We start from the raw sequence: 22,518 nt of genomic DNA on the forward strand, positions 1-22,518 counted from the left end.
AAACTATCAGTTTCCTTCCTACTTGGTAAAGGAAGCACGAAAACTATATGGACTCTTTATCCTTGATTTTCTCTATTTAGAGTTAACTCACTACCTGTATCTTTCATTCCATCCTATTTCCTGTAATCAAGATATAAAGACCATGTATTATATCTATCTATCTATTTATCTTAGTACAATGCCTGGCCCCTAGGAAACCCTTAATAAACTGTTGTGGACTGAATGCTCACAAATAAATGTTCCTGTTACAAAAGTTACCTCCTTGGATATCAGCTTATTTCTCTTTTCAAGGCAGATTGTACATGTCCATTATGCTGATGCTCTATCCAACTATCCAAGATTTCTTCTTATTACCAAATGTGGAAACTTTCTCCAAGAGCATTCCTAAAGCAGGACCAGTGGTCTCTTTATGTATCTGATTTGGCCTGCTTTACTACTTATTAAGTAAAAGGAAAAGAAACTTTTTTCCTTCTCTGTGCAGATATTAAAAATATCTTCAGGAGAACAAGGCTTAAACTAAGTAAACTTAATGGCAACAAAAAAGCACATATTTGCCTCAGGCATTGCTATAAAACCTGAAAATAAGTAAAAATTTTGTATATCAACAGTTGCAGGAATAAGTGGTTTTTTCTAAAGTCCAAATATGACCATATCATTTCTTTATTCGTTATATTCCAGGCATTCCCACTTACCTCTATAAACTATTGAGATTTTAAAGTTTTTATAACTATATTGAATCTATCTTTCCAGTCATATTACAAAAAATCCCACTTTACATACACTACAGAATTGCCAGTTTGTTCCTCATTGTTTTTTTCCCCTGAGGCAATGGGGTTAAGTGACTTGCCCAGGGTCACACTGCTAGGAAGTGTTAAGTGTCTGAGACTAAATTTGAACTTAGGTCCTCCTGACTTCAGGGCTGATGCTCTATCCACTGCACCACCTAGCTGCCCCTCGTTGCTTTTCAAACATAGGACTGCATTTCTTGATTCCTCATCATTACATCTACCTAAGAGCTGTTCCCTAGTACTTGGAACATATCTTTCTACCCTTCCATTTCTTAGACTCCCTGTTTGCTTTTAAAGTCCAATTCAATTGTTACCTATATAAAGCTTTTCTTGATCCCTCTTTCTGATTTTTCCTTCCCTTAACATTGCCTTGTATCTATTTTGTTGTTATATACATTGTTATATGTACATTGTTATATATGATCACATTGTTTACCTCATCTAAACTGCAAGTTTCTGTGAGTTATGTAAATTTCCATTGTCTAGAGTTTTCTGGGCACCTGTTATAGTACCTGACACATAATAAAGATTTAATAAACTTTTGCTGGTTGATTGCTAATTTATAATTGAAAAGGGGGGAAAATCTCTAAGAAATGAAGTGACATAATTAGTAATTGAAATCTTCTAAATCTACTTTTCTGGATAATTATCCATGTCCATACATACATATATATATATGTATATACATACATACATATATATGTATATACATATATATATATATATATACACACACACACATACACACACACACAAATGTGTGTATATAATGTCACCCAAAATATGTACATGTTTTGTACTTGTAATGTTAAACCTGGTAGAGTAACTTTGTTTTTATTTTTATTAGGAACAAATTATAAAATAAAATAAAAAAAATTAGAATTCAAATTATCCTGAAAATAAAGTTTTAAATGGAAAAATAAGGGAGAAGAGAATAACACTTATAGTTCCTACTATGTCCTGGAATTATGCCAACTGGTTTACAATTATCTATTTTAAAAAATAAGCAATAATCAAATATTTTGATACAATTCAAAACAACTAAAACTGTTTAATTTTATAAATTGTCTTTATCAACTATTGCTTGGCTGGAACCTAAGCCTAAAAGAATAAATTATAAAAGGACAGGGGAAAATTTGTGCAAAATGTATTTATTATATACAGAAACCCCCATAACAGCTCCACTTTGCTTTCCCTGCTCACCACCACTGAAATGCTGTGGCAGATTAACAGTTTTTTAAAATTTTTTTCCAAAATAGCTTTTGAAAGGTAAAAGAAATCACACAGTAAGCTCAGTTAAACTTTAAGTGGAATCTAAACCATCCCCCCATAACTACATAAAATGAAAATTGTAGAGTTTTAGGGAGAGAATTTTCTAGGAACTGAAAGTTTTACTGTATTCTATGTGAAAATGTACAAATGAAATATGTATGGGGAAGGTTCAAATGAAATATCCCTGTACTGATGGAATAGTGATAATGAGTCGTGATTTAACATATAAGGAAGAAGGGTACAAACAAATATTTAAGTTCAATACTCTATCAAAGCACCTTTGTTCTTAGCTGGGTAGTAAATTTTTACTTCTCACCAGTAAATTTTTAACAAATTCTCTTCTGCCATCAGGAAGAAAAATAATCTTAACATCAGGCCTGGAATAATCCAAACAAAAATGAAATACCAAAAAATAACTTCTCCTCCTTATACCAGGCAAAAGATAAGAGAATAGGAAAATGTTTTAGTAGGTTTAGTGATATCTTTTATGAGTTAAGTGGATGACATAACAAACTACAATAAAGGGCTCGTGTTTGTATATGTATATATCTTTATATTCATCTCTGTGAATATATACATATAAAACATATGTTTTTAATTTGTTTTAGAAATTTGCTATTGCAAATTATTTATTAGTAATGCTAAAGGAAGAATTTGTTCCCACATGACCTGCCATGATACATAGATGGATGTGGTTCTTCCTATCTTTATATATATGATTGCAGATATTCACATATATCACATATGTATAAATGTCTAAATACTCACACTAGGTCCTTTGTACAACTATATTACTGATTTCCATGCTATGAGAATACCTTATACCTATGAGATTTTCCCAGAACTTCTAATACTGAATCTTAATTTTTGAAATTTGTGTCCCTTGAAAGACTCATATTTGTTGATATATAGAGAGAAATGTATAACATAAAGACAAAAATAAATATAGAAAACCTAGAAGTTAGCATGAAGTATGAGTTAAACATAAATCAACAGAAGTCCTTTCTTAAAAGGGAAAAAAATCTACCAGCATTCTATTAAGTAATATAAAAATCATAATGTACATAGCAGCTACGAAATATTGCCCCTAAAATATCCCAGCATTGGTCAGCTTTTCAAATGCCATATGAAATAGGCCTTTACAATATAGGTAAGAAGTAAAGCATATGGATCATATTGATAAAAGCTATTCTAAGTTTTATGGTTTAGAAAATAATCTATCTGAAATAATATTTAAAACATTATAATTAGGATGAAGAAGAGAAAAATTTAAAATATCTAATTGTATTTAATCAAATATAATCTTCTTTAGAAGCAGGAATAAATCTGACAATCTTTCCAAATAAAAATTCTTTATTATGTATTTATGGTATTAAATACCTCTTATCCAATTTCCAATAGATTAGAAAAGAAATATGTTCCCATTGCATCAGGAGTATATTAGAAAAAGAAAAACACATCTTATTTTTTTTTATGTGATTAGCATTGAGTTGCCAAAAGAAGTAGTAGACAAATCATTCCCTAAAGATTTCAAAATGGAAGTGCAAAGCATTCTATAGAATCACACAGTTTTAGAGTTGGAAAGAATCAGGGAGTCTGAGGCCCAGAGAAGTTGGATTACATGGAAGAAAACAAGCACAATCTTACAAAAAGCTCATGAATCAGACTGTTCAATACTATTTTCATCCATGAAACATTTCACAACTAGAGCTTTTGCTTCTTTTCCAATTGTGTTCAATTTGGCAATTTCTCTTTCTTGATAATAATTGTACAGAAATCATAACAAGTTCTTGAAAGTGATCAGGGTTTGGTTACAAAATAAAACAAATATAAATTTCTACTAGAAGTTAAAACGATAAAAAACTTGAGTGTTTCTGTGGAAATAAAGAAAAGAGAAAAATCATGGAGTGCTTCCTTCATACTTAAGAATGTCTTAGAGACATAATAAGTTCTTTTTTCTTCTAAGAATTTTTAATTATAAGTAATCTTAAGTAGAGAACCTATAGTTATTTAAGTTTATGGCAGTTTCAAAGATCAGCTCTTTAAAATTTTGAATTTGATAACTTCCATAGTCCCCATGGAAACGACCTTTTACTATTTCCACGGATACTGAAAGGGTTTTAAATATTTCTGTTCCATCAGATTTTATTATACAAGCAAAGCTAACATTTAGACTACAGTGTCACTGATGTTTAAGTTACACATATACTCATAGTAGCAGTAACAATGCAACTTTCCAATTGTATGCATATTAGGTTATTCTATGTTTCTTTTCATTTTTTAATAGGTGATACAGTTTGAAAAAAAACCTGTTGATGGCAGAAACTCAATATCTATACTTAAATGGAATAAAAGGGTTTTTCTGCTTTATAAAATATTAGCTCCCTTATAAAAATACATTGGTTTTAAATGAAAACACAAAGGACACAGCCAAAATAAGTTATAAAAATTCAAACATACTTTCAAAAGACTGAAGATGAAATACTAGTCAACTACATCAACTCATATATCTCTACATAATTTGTCTTTTGGTAATTTTTCAATCTAATGGTTTCTCTATGCTTCCCAGAAAATATTTGGCCATTTCTTCATTGCCAAACTAATGATTACTCAAAGAATGAATACTTATTTTAATATTAATCGAAAGGAAACAAATAATAGTTTAAATTTTCCACCCAAGACTCAAAGAACACTCTAAAGATAAAGAGAAATACATTTGGATTTTTTTTTGGAAAGATTAGCCTTTATTCTCTAGCAAAATATTTATCATTCCATCTTTCTACTGTTTCCTAAAAATTTACCATTGCTGTTGGTTAATTTGTTGTAAAGGGGATTTACTTTCTTTATCATCAATGTCTTTTATCAATAATTTTAAAATTATCATGTACACAATGAAATGATAGTTACATTTCATTTTCCCTCTAATTTAGGGAATCTTATATGATTTACTGTGAGAGAACAAGTTTCTGTTTTAGAAGAATCCTATTAAGACATAAATGGCATGGCTAGAATCACTCAGGCCAGCAGGGATTAGTACAAAATAAAAAATAATGTAAAAATTATTTTAAGGATTTTCTGAGCAAAATACTCAAGCACACACATGCACCCATTCAAAACTTACCAATTTTTCCCAATTAAAATATTTTCCTATTATGGGAACTATGAAAACTACCTAAATTGGACAGAGCACTTAAACTGTTCTTTGGATAACCAGAGATTTACCCTTAATAGTAAATTTTAAAAAAATTTCTAAACATTGAAGGTTTTTCTCCCTTTAAAAGTCTTTAAAAGTAGTTGATTCATAAGCATTTAATGAACAAGGTGATTAGAAAAAACATTACTTCAGGTTAAGTGATCATGATTTAGTTCCAGAAATAGCAATCTGGTTTGTAGGTCTCTGTTGAAGAATTCCTACTAGAAACTGCAAGAAGAAAACTGAGGAGAAAGCAAGTCACAGTCATACTTATTATTTTTCCAAAAATTATTAATAGTTCCTGATATTACCAGTGTTCAGCATGGTAATTAATATATTAAAATTAATAGATTTTAAAATTTAGTGTATGCCTAGCTATGATACCATACAAGTGTATCATTTATAATTCTGACACTGGTTATAAAAAACAATTCTATACAACTGTGCACATGTATAAACTATAAATCTGCTTTATGTTTTAGTATTCACTGCTTCTTTTCTACACATGTATCTATAGTTACTCTATACATTTGTGGAAACATTTAGAAAATTATATTTCACATAACAGAAGTATGTACTGTTATACTGAATATCTCAATTGGTTTATTGTAGACTATTTACAATAATGTGGAAATAACTCATTTTCATTCCCAGGAATTTATATTTTAAAGGATGTGTCCAGCTCACAATCAGAGCTATACTATAGATATTGGATAAATCAATACAGATGCCTCTCATTCTACACATATGGAAAAATCTTATCAGATAAGTGAAAGAAGGAATCCAGGGAAAAGGAAAAGGCAGAAAAAAGAAATATATAAACTAAGTTATCTATACTCTACTAAATGAAAAAATGGAAAGTGAGTTTTCCTAAAACACCACTTGTTTCCATAAGCAAGACAATGTTATTATGTGGGTTTAAAAAGAAAAAAAGGAAGGGCAGACAAAAATAGATGGGTTCAAAGAACAGCAGAGTAATGGAAAAGTAGAAAAGGGTATGAACCAAAGGTTGAGAAGTCAAAAATAAATAGGCAATTAGAAGAAAAGGAAATCTTTTGGAAGATGATCAGAGATTAAAAAACTAAGTCAAGTGCCCATTAATATTATTATTGGTACAGAATGACTTTAAAGGATGCTGTTTCATCCTGATTTTAATAAAAGATACACCAAAAAAATCCACTTAATTGCCATTCTAAGAAAAGAAAAAAGATTAATACAATCTAAGGTGGTTAACCACAAATAGTATATATAGTGGGTCTGCAGCAAATTAGCTTCATTTTTGGAAAATAGTGAAATTTCCTAATTTTAACTCTTAGATTGAAACAAATACTTTAAGTGATATGTTTAGTATCTGATTTTGAATTTTAATATTGACAATTAAATTATTATCCAAGTAAAAACTTGAGAATCATTTTATCTCTCCAGGTTTCATTTTCTTGACCTATGAAATGAAACTAGATTAAGGGTTTCTATCATAGAGTCCACAGACTCCTCCCAAGACATATGATTTGAGAATGCCTATGAATTTGGATGGGAAAAAATATATCTTTATATCCACTTATATATAATTGAAATTTAACATTTTCCTACAATTATTAAAATAAATATTATTCCAAGAAGGAGTTCCAGGCTCCATAGGCTTATGACACCAGTGTCAGTAACGCAAGAAAAGGTTACCAATCTTTTGACTCATGTCCCATCTAACTCATTATCCGAGAACTTTTACAATTAATCAGTTGCTTTAAAATAAAAAATCACCTTTTACAAAGTCAGAGCTTCCATTAATTTCAATCAACCCAAAGCATCAGTCCTATATCCAAGATATAATAAATGTTGATAGTTATAATGATGATGTTGCTGATGATGAAGTTAATAATGACAATGGTAAGAATGTGAAAATGATTTTTCTTCCTTCTGTTATATCATCAAGGAGAGATTTTAGGTAAGGTCTAGGCAGAGAATGTGAAGATATGAAAAATAATCAAATAATATAATGACTCTACAAAACTAAAGAGTCTGATGACTATCCATAGTACACCATAAAAATGAAAGTTAAAAAGTAGAATAAAATATTCTCATGGCTGTGGTTTTAAAATATGTGTTTAATGTTAAAGCTACTAAAACATCTTCAATTTGATATCACTGCAAAGGTCATATGTCTATCAGCAAAGATGTCAATAATCCAAGTAATGTGCCCACAAATCTATGTGTGTATCACAGTAACTAATTCATCACTAATCATGATTTAAAACTCTGAGGCTTATCTTGGGGTTCAGTGTCATGTATAAATACAAGCTGGACTCTTGGCTTTTGGAACCTTTTTTAAAAAAAACCTAGGTTACTAGCACAGACTATAACAAACTTTCAAGAAGATCAGTTTTAGGAATTAAAAATTTACTGATAGTTTATATCTATGAAATATTTTGATTAGTTATTTTGAATAAAACAGGTGTTTATAGTGAAATTTTATAAAACTTTAAAAGGTTAATATATTCAAAATGTATTCTGTGCACTAAAACCATAATATAGTTTTCATTTTGATATATTTTATAATGGTTAGATAATTTTATCTTTAAAATGTTGTGCATATGTACAAATTCAGAAAATGAATGATTATTTTGGTTTAATGATTATATTTCAAAACAGCTTGACATGGAATAGAGCAACTGTTATTGAAATGTATCAATAGTTAAATTCTAATATTCCCCTGAAAAAAAATTAAGCACATTTTGAGAAAAGGCAGTTATCAAACTTTAGAGGACACATGCACACTTTCTTGCTATTCACTCATTCCAATGTCTTAAAAACAAAATGACTTTTATTAGGCAATTATTTATAATTAAAATAAACAAAGCAAAGAATAGGAAACAAAAGCTTCTTTGGAAATTCTTTATATTTAGTACAATACATGTAAAGGATATGACATGCAACTTCCTCTTTAAAATGTATTTAGCAATGATAATGTCTTCTGTAAAGGATGATAAAATATGGGCAAATTGTTGTGGGGTAATTAAATTCAACTTGATTGTATTCATTAAAAAGTCTTTATGTAACAAAATCAATTAGCAAAATAAATAAAATAAAAAAGTATCTTTGATATAAATGATGAGCCATGCCTTCGTAGATTACTTATAGAAAAAAACATTTTGATCTTAACTTTATTTTTTTGTAATTAACAACAAAAATAACATGTTCCATTTACAAAGATATCACATTTCAAAGTCTGGTGGATCACTGTTGTGGAAATTTGGCATCCATCACCACTTTTACTATCCTTATATTATTCCTTATTATTCCCTTTGATATTGACAGTATTCATCAAAGGCTATTTGTATTTCTAAAGAGAGTTAATTTGCATAGTCTTCTTTATTTTTAAATTTTCTAATTTAATAAAATCTTTATTTTTAAATTATTTCTATAGTCTTCTTTGTATTTCTAAAGACAGCTTCTATTTCACTTATTTAAATTTGCATACTCTTCTTTATGTCCCCCAAAGAATGGGTATCCAACTGGAAATTTTTTTTAAAAATTTTGTTTAATTATAAGTATTTGATCCTTACCAGAAAAAATATACTGAGGATCATAGAACTAAAAAGACCTGAAGTGATCTAATCCAACTCTTACATCAGAGGATTTTTGTTGTTGTAGATTCAATCATTTCTGAACTCATAAAGATTCCTGTTTCCTATCTCTCTATATCTATCTATCTATCTATCTATCTATCTATCTATCTATCTATCTATCTATCTAACTGTACCACCTAGCTTCTCACTCATTAGAAGACAGAGAAGTCCAAGAAAGATAAATCATTTGGTTAAGGTCCCATAGGTAGTGATAGCCAGAGGAAGGCAGAAGAAAGACCAACAACATCTTACATGCTTACTTATATGCTAATTAACACTCTTTCCATAATAGCATTTCCATAATATCTTGATTACCATCAAGAGAAATGTATCCATCCCCAAAGTAATATTCTCCAACTTACAATACAAACTCTGATGAATAATCATAGATTTCATTAAGAATTATGTTAACCAACAATATATCTACAATGGAAAATACAGTGGAAGTGGAGATATTTTATTTAAATGATAGAATAAAATTTTTTTTGGAGAAAAAAGTTTTCACCTCATACCATATCCACTCATATCCGCACTGGATAATGTGCTTTGAGGATAATATTTCTGATATTTCTCAACCAAAATCTTAAATATTTCCCCAAAATTATATGTATATATGGAACTAGGTTTCAGTGTGAAAGGATCTGGATGTATGATTTCCTAGGTACAGGAAATTTTCAGTGTAGGAACTATAATCACCATTCAGACTGATGTAGTATCTATAGTATTTAGTTTTAGAGAGTTTCCATGTCTTACCTAGAGTCACAAAGCTTGTGATCATGGATTCAGAACTCTTAAGGCCCTCAGAGGCCATCTAATATGGTCTCTTCCTCCTCCTCCTCCTCCTCCATTTATAGATAAATAACAAGGACCTAGAGAGAATATGCAATTTGCCCGGTGTTTAATTTAGTATCTAAGGCAATATCTGAACTCAAATCTTCCTATTTCAAGAATGGTGCTCTCTATTTACTATACCATCTTCACACATAACCCTACATATGAATAGCAAGAAAGGATCATATCTAAGTTATTCAATAAAAAACATGAACAATACAAAAGTTAGAATTACAGATTAGAAAAGATTTTTCTACGAAGAAGCAAAAATTCCTATATTTAATTCTGGCACTTATGTCTGCATCCTCTTGCTTTTTGTAAAAATGGCAATAATGATACTTACCTAACTCACTGAGATATTGTAAAGATTACTCAATATTCATCCATCTCTTTGAAAATGAAAGTACCATAGAGGGAAATGATGTAATGATGATGATGACGACGATGATGATAATGAAACATCTTGTAAATAGGAAAATGTGGGCAGCGTAATTGTAAGAGATTGCATATCTTATCTTGAAACAATGAAGAGAAAATGGAACCCATCGAATTGCTGGATGGCATGAAAATGGGAAACAATTTCATATAATGAATTAAAGTGGCAAAATATATATTTAGAATCATTTTAGCTAAACTGTAGAAAAGTATCTCCTTATCCCTGCTACTTAACTAAGACACAGACAAGCCAGCCTACCTCCTGTTGGTCCTCAGTATTGACTACTTCAATATTCTTTTCCATTACAAAGATGAAAAATCAAAATGTGTTCTCTCTTGATTGTAGCATCACAGCTTCAAGGCAGACTGTAAGGACTTGATGTAATTGATTTTGTTGAGAAATTTGCTAAATTGTCATTTTAATATGATCCTTGCTGGACAAACAATAGAGCAGGCAGATAAGGCAACTAAGTTGGAGATAAATATATATGGTCAACTGGAAATTTTCTTCTTTTGTTTTCAAATCTTAAGGCACTTTTTTTTTCCAATCTAGCCTAAAAAGTAGCTAACTAATATGCATGACATGTTTTTAAAATAGTAAGTTAATAGTGCTGCCATTTCCAAAAAAATACAAAATGTTTTTGTGTTTTGTGTTTTATTGTATGTGTTTAATTTTTCATAAGAGATAAGCCTTCATTCTGATAAGATTATTGTAATAAGCAAGTTACAACTTGCTTCTTACCTAGAGTCACAAAGCTTGTGATCATGGATTCAGAGCTCTTAAGGCCTTTAGAGGCCATCTAATATGGCCTCCTTCTCCTCCTCCTCCATTTATAGATAAATAACAAGGACCTAGAGAGAATATGCAATTTGCATTTGCAAATTGCAATATGCAAATTGCAATTTGGTGATTCTTTAATATCTGTCTTTTAGTTTCGTTCTATTCTTCTGTTTTGGCAATGAAAAAGAGTAAGAACTAGAATCTGTTAAGACTCATTCCATATATCACAGACATAAAACCATGGTCATATCTCATATGTGGATGAGGATTGCCTCAAAAAAAATTAGGACATAGTGGGTCCTATCATGAATTATGCTTCAAAATTCTGCTGCATCCTTCAAATGATGTAGGAGAAGAGCATATGAGGATAATCATTTACAAATATTTTATGATTTTCTCAAAATCTGGCTAAAATATGTAATTTTAGAAGTCAGAATTGAAATATTTAATTATTTCAGATATTTTTAAATATCTGATTTTCAATATGACTTTTAAAAATGTATTTCAATTAGTTATTACAGGATCATAGAATTTAAGTCTGGAGATAATCTTACTTTTCTTTTTCCCCAAACTCTTTGAAAACCCCTCAGATCTCTTACATGCCTTTTGTTATAAGGGGAAGATGACAGAATTTAGAGCTAGAATGAACCTTAGATAACATCTATGTGGTCAAATCCAACCAACCTCTCTCACTTGCCACCAATTATTGATCAGGAAAATAGCAAAGAAAAGGCAAGTGACTGTCACATACATAATAAACAGTAGAACCTGTATTCAAAACCATGCACCCTAATTGCAAATTCTAGGCTTTTTCCAAAGGGTTCCCTGAAAATGGCCCTGTATAATTTCCCATCCCCTTAATCTGATGACTTCTTTTTGACTCTTACTGTCAAAATATGTGTATAATGGGAAATTTAGGTTACAAGGGAATCACTTGTCGGTCTTCCCTCGCCATGATCCAAGAGATATAAAGATTTTGGGGGGTGTTGAGAAGCATTCCCATTAAAAGAGTGCTTTACTATAGGTATACTTAGAAGGGTAACTTAGCACATTACCACTGCTCTTCCTTTCTCCTCTGTTACCCCCCTTCCCCTGGAGAAAGTGAAGAACTGGTGTGTATATCCCTCTAGATAGGACTATAATTATACTTTACTATATAATGTGGTTCTTTAAATCATTAGAGACTATATGATTTAGCAGAGAGAATGGTGGTGGAGCTTATCCCATTTCAACAGATTTTCACCAAAATAAATTCAACACAAAGCTTCAACATTTTACAAAACAACTTCTGAAACTTTATTGTGAATTTTCAAGTACATTTAGTAGAGGATCTTATCCTTAATATCATTAATTAAAAATAAATTTAAAAGAAATCCACACACTAGTTTTTTTTTTAAGCAAAGATCATTACAGACTTTTGAAGTCACAATATATACATTTATATGAGTGCAATAAGCTTCCAAATACATTAGGTATATATCTGTTTAAATAAATAGTAGGACTTTTAATTATACATGTGTGAGAGGCATACTGTTTACATCAAAAATGTTTTTTACAAAATAGAGCAAAAACGGAAAGTAATACATTTTGGATTTACAACTACTTTAATACTTTATGAATCCAATACTTAATTGAAATTATAGTATACAAAGGTCCATTTTATTGAGGACAATTTAATTTCCTGTCCAACACTTTTCAAAAAAATATAGATTTAAGATGCATTACTATACATATTAGTGAAATTTCATCAACTCAAATCACTAGCATATGGAAAAATATTCTAAAATTATTAACAATATTATTTTTTTTGATAAATTATGCATGTAACATGTAGAATATATTTCCTGCTATTAAAGACTACTGAAATGCATTGCCGGGTTCTGGAGCCAATTTATTATTTAGGCATATATAATATTTTAAAATCAATAATGAAAAGATGTTGCTGTGTTGAACTTCTTAAATAATTCCTACCATTTAATAAGACTTTTTAATAAAACTTAGTACCTTTAGTTATTGATTTTCAACATAAGGGAGAGTGTCCCTTTAATGGGTTAAGACTACACTTACATATGAAACTTTACTATGAGTCCCTAGGATCCAGTTCATACATACAGAAGAGGAACAATAGAATATACTGTACTGTGATTACTAACTACTGTGTAATAACATTATAAGAAAATGTAACATCAAGTGTTTTATACTTATGATTACTCATACATTATATCACAATAAGGGAAATAGTTTTCTAAGAGAACAAGTTTCTTTACCACTTTTCATCATCTTTCTAGTATAATCATACAGTGACAAATCATTTTTGGTAGCTCAAATACATGAAGGATGGGACATATTTTACAAAAGCAAAAAATGAAAAAGAATTTCCAGATGCTTAAAAAAATGAAGTCTGGAATAAACTTGAAAATTAATGCAGTATTTTTCTATACTCTATCCAAACAGAGGTCTAGCATTAAGTGGGGGAGGGGGAAAGAAGCTTCCAAAGAACATATATTAAAAAAAATTCTTCTGTAATAAATGCAATTATACTTGGCATTAAAATAGGGTTTTTTGACTAAAGCCTACATACCCTGCTCTGTGTTTTGTGAACGAGTTTTATAAGCAGAAAAAGGTGATAGTTTTTTCATGTATAATGACTAAGAAAAAACCAAAATAATGAAATCCAGTGTATGTGAACTTAATCATATTTTAAAATTTCTCACAAATTTTCAACACAGATTCTCTTTACTAATATTTGGCAAGAAGGCAGGTTAATTCTTACATATCTCTCTAGGCCTTGCCTCCCATAATTGTAATGGAGCAGTACACCTCAAGTTCCCAAGTCAGTCTCTGCAGCCATATCAAATTAGGTCTTTTGTTGGTGAGAATAAAAGAGCTTATACTTTCAGTAAGAACTGATTTTGATACTAGGGCATGACACAGAGGACATACACAAACGCATACTTCATCTATTTTTGGCTGGGCCCATAAACCTAGATACCTATGTTGCCTCTTGTTGCTAATAGCAGTATCATCCTTCTCTGGCTATCAGTCAGACAGAAATGTCATCAGAGCTATTAACATTCAGTTTATGCTAGAAAGAAATGCACTGACCTACATAGGAAAAAAAAAGCTCACTTCTGCCCACTTTAGGCATTAAGATTTTTTTAGATGGAATTAAATTAGATATTACTTATTTCTTACCATGTAAGTGGAAATTAAGAGGGTCTTTCATGAACATGTTATATTGTCCAAAGATCTCTGAGCTTTAAACCTAAAAGCAAGAATGTATATACAAAGATATACATTCAATAATGAAACATAGAAATTCTACTGATTCAATAAAAGAAGCTTCAAAATTTTTCTCTTAAATACAATATTACTTCTAACTTTGGGGATAGATTAAGAACTGAGGGGTTTTAATCTAATTCCCAAAACTGAAAAATTCCCAGCCAGGCAAACAGAAATCATTGAAAGTAAAATACAGTGCAGAAACTGCCAATTCCTTCTATCTAACTTTTTGATCTTCACTGTTATGAATAATGGGATTTGCCAAACTCTTAAAGGTCTCCTAGAACACTATCAAAATATTAAGAAATGAACATCAAACCTTGATATTTAAACTCAAACACTAGTTGATCAGTAGATTTCTGATTCTTCCTTTCATAAGTTACCAGTTCCGTTTTGGAAGGGTTTCCCATTCTTTTTTGGTACAGCAAAACCAAGGCTTTGGTTGATTATTTTTATTCCAATAGAATTTGAAAGGGCTGAATTTTAAAAATAGCATTATTTATCAGAACACCCTTGGGTAAAGTAAAATGTATTTGCAAAAGTGCTGCTGAATGCAGTCATTTTAATACTGCTATAATGCACTTTTGGAAAACTGCTGCTGATATGTGGTAACAAACTGCTACTACTCTGAAAAGCTTTTTGTGGTGGCAAAAAGCCACTGATTAAGGCAAAGAGGGAAACAACAACAACAACAACAACAACAACAACAACAACACACTAAGCCATTTACTAAGCTGCATTAAGACTTTGAGACCAGAGTAGCATTGAACAGGTTCAGTGACCAATACCCTTTTTGGGAACCTAGGCAACAAAAGAAATGGTTGCTTTTAAGAGCAAAAATTATGGTAAACTTCAATTCCTAATAAAGTATGACCTAAATGATAGTTTTAACTATTAAAAGCACACATTTCACTTGCAGTTTGAAAGTGTTACTATAGACTTCATAACCAAAAATATAGTGTGGTTATTATTAGTTTATTGACTAAATAAAGATGATATATTCAAAATTGGATAGAGTGGGTTCAAACATATTTGTTCAAAGACATCTCTGAAAAAAAAAGATTTTTACCCAAGATATGATATATATGTAATATATGTGTGAATATGTACACATCCACACACACAAATTTGCATTTGTATACATATACATGTTTTTAAAATTTTATGTTACCCAATTTTCTTAAGTTGGATATTATCTAAAAGCTATGTGTGTGAATTCCTTTAAATGTAACTAAACAAGAGAAGATGTTGAGATGAAATAGGAAACATACAGACATATTACACATATGTAATGTATATTATTTTGGGATGTTGAACAGAGTAGATTCTTAAATTTATTCAAATGAAAACAAGAAATGATTTTTGTCCTTGGATGATATAAATGCTTGTGACAGCTTTAGTGACACAGTTACATTCCACTGGGCTTTTCACACACTCACTTGAAGACTTGTTTGTGCATGGATTAGTAGCAGTTGCCAGTTAGCCTGGGCTCCCATCTCACCAGAGAAAAACCACTAAAAACTTTCCCCCCTTAGGTGCAATTTTGTCCAATTCCATTAATCCTCTTATTCTATCCTAAAATTGCATAGACTTACTATATATATCAGACCTGTCTTGTGGGTGGGTGAAGAGGAATCTAAAAAGTCTCTGCTTTTCTGTTTTCCTCAAGGCAGATATTTACAATGCTTAGAGTATCACAGTTGGCTCCTGTAATGTCCATTTGGATGGAGCCTGCCTGTCACAATCATAACCAATGGGCATAATGTCACTATAAATTATCACCAACATCCAGAACATCAATGCAAAATTAATCTCGTCTCTCTCACAGCCTTGCCTGTTTAGTCCCTAGACAAAGGCAGACCTCCAGCTGTATTTTAAGAAATCTAAAAAACTAAATCAACACATCGTGTAGGGCAGCAGCTTCATTCACTTATGCATGTCAGGTTTTTGGTTTTCAACCCCCAAGTGGGAATTCTATCACATGATTGCAACCTATTGTGAAACTGAACAGCTTGGCGATCTTCCACATGAATCCGTTAGAGAGAGATGACTAAAAAGTGTTTACTTTGGGAGCTGTTCTTGTTAAACATGAGATCATTCATAAAGAGTATTATATCTTTTTTAAATGTTTATATATTTTTATTTAAGTTGACCTATAAAACACACACACACACACACACACACACACACACACACACACATACATACACACTCCTAGAAATGTCTTTGCATTCATCTCATTGGATCCAAAGTCAATTTATCTATAAACTGTCATTTTGTAACCAAGAACACAGATTTTCTACTTGATTTTCTTGATGATTTAAACTATTATACTTCTTTTGTTATTTTTTCTAGGTCATGTAATACAACGGGTGAACTTTACTGCCTAAAAATCTATGACATCAAAAAAGAGAGAACTTTACCCCCCCAAAATTTCTTTTTTTTAAACTAATGAACAGAAATGTGGTTTACTTAAATTCATCAACATAATTTTGACAAAACTCTTTAATTAGGATAATAGTAATCCTTCTTCCCATTTAAGCTGGTAGGGAATTTTCACTAAGGAAAAAAAAGCAAAATCCTCTTTCGTTCCCCCAAATAAGATCCAACACTTCAACGAATAATGGCAATCACAATTTAAGCAATACATGTTTTAAAAATGTACAAATATTTACATATATGCATATCTATTTGCAAATATGTGAATACTAAAAGGTAAAAGGTTTTCCTTGCCTTTTATATCAGATATTGTTCTTTAGGCAGCATTTTTTTTTTAATTCTCTAGGAACTTTGCAGAATTGATGCTCAGAACAGTCATAAACCTAGTAAAATGATACTCTGCACACACTTGACAAGTATGTTAGCATATTGTTCTCTGAATCAATTTCATCTGCCCATGGGCATAGTGCACACTGTTTCCACAATACTTAGCTAGTTCATTTCATTTTAAGGATGTGCACTGAAGATAACCTACACAACAGTTTGTACAAACTGCATTGAAAACTTACATGAAACTATTGAAATACAAATTATAATTAATACTTCTTTTACTGTCTACAATACTGAAAATATTCTGTCTCTTTCCTGGGGTGATATTAGAAACTTAATATGTGGTTGCCATATTCTAAAACAGAGGAAAATAGGTTTAAGCTTATAAAACAAGTAAGATAACTTAGCATATTTACAAAACTGAAAAGCAGCTAGAAGCCTTTTTGTGGTAAAAGATGACAAAACTTAGGAAATATTCACTGTATTTTAAAAACTAAAATGTTAAAATCTGGTTTATAGAGAATTGTACATTTTATAGTGCATATTTTGTACATATTTCAAAATATACAAAAAAGTTTGTACTCAGTGAAAATTGTGAGCATTACAGAAAAGTTGGGGGAAGGCCCATGCTGATCTTAGCTGGCAAGTTTGTGCAGAGGTGGATGGTTGCTGGCACTTCTGACCCGTTCAGGAGCAGAGGCTAGAATAAAGATTTGAGGAAAAAAAGGAAAGCATCATTCTACTCTAAATGGAAAAAGTGAGAATTATTTGTTATTTGCAAGTTGCCCCCTTGCTACAACTTCTTTTGATAGATATTTGGCAAAAAAAAGAGAATAAGACAATCATAGAAATCTAGTATGATTGCTCTGAAATAGTGAAAAATGTATGTCCTATGAGGATTTAATGTACTTCAGATTACTAAAGATAAGTTTTAGTTCAATCCAATATATTCCAATTGTTCTAAAAGTCCAATTTTAATGTATTGCCTGTAAATATTATAGGATTTGAATATATAAAACAGATAGCTAATTACAATTTCTAATATAATCTATTATTAAAATATGAACTAGGGGTGTAAGCACAACGAGAATGTATATTTTTAACCATATGAAACTGAATACAAAATTACATTGCATCAAAACATGACTTTTAACTTATACCTCAAAAGGTTTTTTATTTAAGTAGTCCTTTGTACTGGTAATTATTTCAATTTTAATTTATGAAATCAAAGCTAAAATCAAATATTCTTCAGTAAGAGGTTATTATATATTATTATTATGTATCAATATGAATGTGTTACATACCATTAAAGTTTATTGTCTTATTTGCCTATGATCCCACAAATAAAGAGTAGATAGTTTAATGGACTTGGGAATCAAGAAAACTTGGGTATAAATTCTCTCTCTAATAAGTAATTTAAACTAGGAGAGCTTCAGGCAAATTTTTTAAGATTGAGTTATAAACATATTGGGATCTCAGTTCCCACCAATGAAATCCTTGATAAACTCAACTCTATACTGCCACCAGTTTAGGATATACTAGACAGTAGAATGATAAATTTTCTTAAGGGACAAAAACAAAATTGGAGGGAGGTGGTTAGTTGAGCAAGAGAGTTTAGTTACTGTAAAAGCTAGTTTCAAATCTAAGTAAAACATCATTTTCTTTTTTTAAAAAAGGGGGGAACATAATGGTAATTAATATTAACTTTGTTTTGACAGAAATCAAAATGTGTTCTTCTATACAACTCTCCACTGAACTGTGAACCTTTTAAAACCACTGCAAAACCAATCTGAAATTACCTTTAGATAATTATCTTTATATTTTATAAAGTTATACTTTTAAATGAGGGGAATTTTTAAAAATTTTCCTAGTAATCACGTTTAAAATGATTTTCCATATTTGCCAATTAACATGTTTAACGCGATAGAGTACTTCTTGAGGAAAAGGGAAAGCTGGTTAAATACTGTGAGTAACTGGGTTACCTACAGAGAGATTCTTTCTAAATCAAGATCTTCTATCATCCTTTTAGACATACAAATTGGGAGACTAAAATCTCTGGCCAGACAATAGTATTGGAAGCAATTGTTTTGTATTCATTTTATCTAAAAACATCTGATTCCAAATCAGATTGCCAACATAACTTCTTTGTATTGTTACAACAGTGAAATGATTTAATTGATCAAATAACTTTATTCATTGAATTGTTTCCAGAATGACTGTCCCTGGCAATGCTATGAAAACAACTCCTCCATGTAATTATCAGACTTAATATGTTCATCTTTCTCACCTTGCTAAATGTTTTATCTTCATCCTATTCCATTAATTATACTACATAACTGATAATACATATAAAGTACATAACCTTCAATATTAATGAAATGGAAATTGGATACTCAGAAAAGGAACTGATTTTATATTGAAATTTTCCAGTTTCAATCTTGATAAGTTCTAGGTTATAGGTTATACTATGCTTACTCCTTTTTTCAATAACAGCTTTGTCTCTATGAACAAAATAAAAGAGTGTTATAAAAAAAAGACTATAGGAATTTGGATGAACATGGATAGTCAATATTAACTGTAGAGTAACTCAAAATATAATATATAGTATTCTCTCAGGGAAGATTTGGACAAAGGATGTTTTTAATTTTAAATTAATCAATTAGATTATATATTCAAAGATTTAGATCTTAAGATCACTTAGTTATCATGCTATCAATGATGAAAGAGGGCCATCAATATCAGGTTACTTGCCTAAGGTCATACAGGGTTATGTGGCAGATCTGAGATATGTACAAACTAAAAATAGTGAATTTTTAAATGGATTCATATTGTTTGCTTGGAAATTATTAAAAGAAATATTTTATATGATTTCCTAAACCTTATGTTATTAAGGAATTTATTTGGGAATGTCTATTTCAATACACATGCTATTTGATATGATTACAATCTAGAAATTTCATGCCGGAGATTTCCCTAGAATTAAAGCTTTCATCAGAAAATAATTCTGTGAAAAGAATAGGAAGTATATGAAAAGAACACATACAAGGTGTCCCAAAAATCTTTGTGTAGTTTCAAGTTTTAATAACTTGACACTGCACTAAGACTTTAGGGACAGCTTTTCCTAAAGAAAGGAAAATTTATTTCATTCTTTTGACTGCTTGAATGTAGTTTCTTTCTCTTTTCCTTTGTTAGGAATCTAGAAGTTTGGTGATTCTCTTTGGAAATGCCTTTGGAAAGGCATTTAATGAGAAGTGGGATCTTTCATCAGAAATAAGAATACTAATTCATATTTAAATAATAATTTAAGGTTCACAAAATATATTTTGCCACAATAACCCTGTTGAGGTTAGTAGTAAAAGTATTATTACCACCATTTTAAAAGTGAGAAAACACGTTCAGAAAGGTTCAGTCTTATGTCACATCACAAACTTAGTAAATAGAAGTACTGAGATTAGAACTAATTTCATTGCTTTTTCATTGTACCCCACCACTTCCCAAAACTTCAAAAAATATTGATTCCTTGCCACATGACCATAGTCAGAACAAGAATCAAACTCAATTATCTTCCTCCAAATCCAAGTCAATTGAGCTAAGGGACTTGCCCAGGGTTACACAGCTAGATTTGAATTCAGGTCCTCCTGACTCTAGAGCAGGTGCTCTATCCACTGGGCCATCAAGGCTGCCTCTAGTTTTGTAATTCTTCAATTGGCTAAGACTTACTTCCCAAATAAGTTATCCTTGTAGATGATTCCTTCGATCCATAGGAGATACCAAAAATTGGAGGGACTTTTTAAAATCAAAAATTTGTCATGTTTCCCAAAAACATAGTGTTTATCTTTAAAAATATATATATTTAATTCCATCTATGCTAACTTTCCACAATAGTAATTTTCCCTGAAAACTTAAGTGTATATTTGGAGGAGCAATTTTAGCAAAAATCAACTAGTATCACAAAAACATCAGAAAATGATTCCTACAATATAGAAGTCATGGACCATTTTTGTCAGTCTAGTAAAGCTAATAGATCTTTCTCAGAATAATGTTTTTAAATATATAGAACAAAATACATGACTAAAGAATCCAATTCTTTTGAAATACAGGTATTGATTTAAACACACACACACACACACACACACACACACACACACACACACACTTACAAACTCCTGTTAAGAATTCTTGCTATTGGGACAATTAAGTGGTACAGTAGACAGAACAGCAGTCCTGGAATCTGGGGAATGTGAGATCAAATTCAGCCTCAGACACTTACTAGCAGTGTGACCCTGAGCAAGTCACTTATACCTGATTGCCTCCCTCCAAAAAAAAGAATCTTTCAGATCCTCTATGCCGACTATGTTGGCCAACCATTGAACTGCTGGTTCACAAAAGATAGGGTGTATTGCTAAACTATTTCCAAATAACAGGCTCCACTATGAAAGAGGTCATCTCAAAGTCAGACCTGGCCTATGAGCACAGCATAAACAAAGCTATTTTTCTGACAATTACCTAGCAAATCTAGCCTGGAAATATGGTCAAAAATAATAATCTAGTGCTAGACTTTTGGGTGCCTTTAACATCCATTTATTTGGATGAACTGTTTGCACAGCCTAAATAAACCCAAGAACTGAATTTACACCTCTCTATGTGAATTTATACCCTGTAGATAATCAGACTAACTCTTCTCTAAAATAGACAGATAAAACAAAACCCTTTCTCTTCTTCAATAACAGGTTTTTCATATCTCAGCTATCTAGATCATTTCTTCAACTGTCTACTTTCTATTGCCCTTGCAGACAGAGGTTAGCTGAAAGTGAAATAGCTGTTCTGTGATTCAGTTAGCTCTCTCTGAGTTCAAAATTGTGAACACACATCCCAATCCCCCAAAAGATGACTTTGCCTGCTTGCTAGCAATGCAGACTCTGTTTTCTTTACTATATTCATATAAAATAAAAGCTGAAATTCCCCAGTCTCTCTGAAATGGGAAAGCTATTAAAGGTAACTTCATTTGGGGAAAATATTGTAATCCAGCAAAAGAAACAGAGAACAAAAAGTAAACTTAATTAGTTATAATAACATTGTAGCTACAAAACTACAATAGTTTAGAGTGCTTATTTTTAAGCTGATTAGCTTTTAGCTACCATTTTTTTCATAAAAAGTATTATCATACCTAAGTCTTTCTAATATGGAATAGCAATAACAATAGAAACATATGAAGATCTAATTTTGTAATAATCCCTCCTATATATATATTTCTGATAAAACATTATCATTATCTCATATTGTGATTTTACTTTTTTCTTTACTAATGAAGGAAGAGAGTGACAATGGTAACACAAAGCAGTGAAAACTCTTCAAATGATGGTCATTTTCATCCCAATACTTATAATACATATATGTTTGCTTGAGGCATATAAAGATACCAATTATATCTTGCTTTAGCCAATGTCAACATTAATTTGTAATATCAGAGCACTCATCAATTTTTTTGTGAGCAGAGCTTATCCAAAAATAAAATATTGGGTGACAAGAAGAAATCTTCTTAAG

General features: G+C 30.7%; 1 protein-coding gene across 7 annotated transcripts in view; it reads right to left on the reverse strand.

Annotated features, from left to right (window-relative positions):
- Positions 1–22,518, reverse strand: part of PCDH9 (protocadherin 9) — a 1,035,500-nt gene that overhangs the window by 987,611 nt on the left and 25,371 nt on the right. Inside the window, exon 3 of one of the 7 annotated variants that reach the window (XM_051983901.1) lies at positions 16,393–17,674. The exons of the other annotated variants lie outside the window; for them this stretch is intronic. Coding sequence (XP_051839861.1) covers positions 17,576–17,674 — 99 coding nt within the window. The 3' untranslated portion in view covers positions 16,393–17,575. Of the gene's footprint in view, positions 1–16,392; positions 17,675–22,518 lie in introns of those variants that run through there. 7 annotated transcript variants of the gene reach the window in all.

Source organism: Antechinus flavipes, chromosome 3 (genome assembly GCF_016432865.1).
Source record: "Antechinus flavipes isolate AdamAnt ecotype Samford, QLD, Australia chromosome 3, AdamAnt_v2, whole genome shotgun sequence".
Classification (NCBI taxonomy): domain Eukaryota; kingdom Metazoa; phylum Chordata; class Mammalia; order Dasyuromorphia; family Dasyuridae; genus Antechinus; species Antechinus flavipes.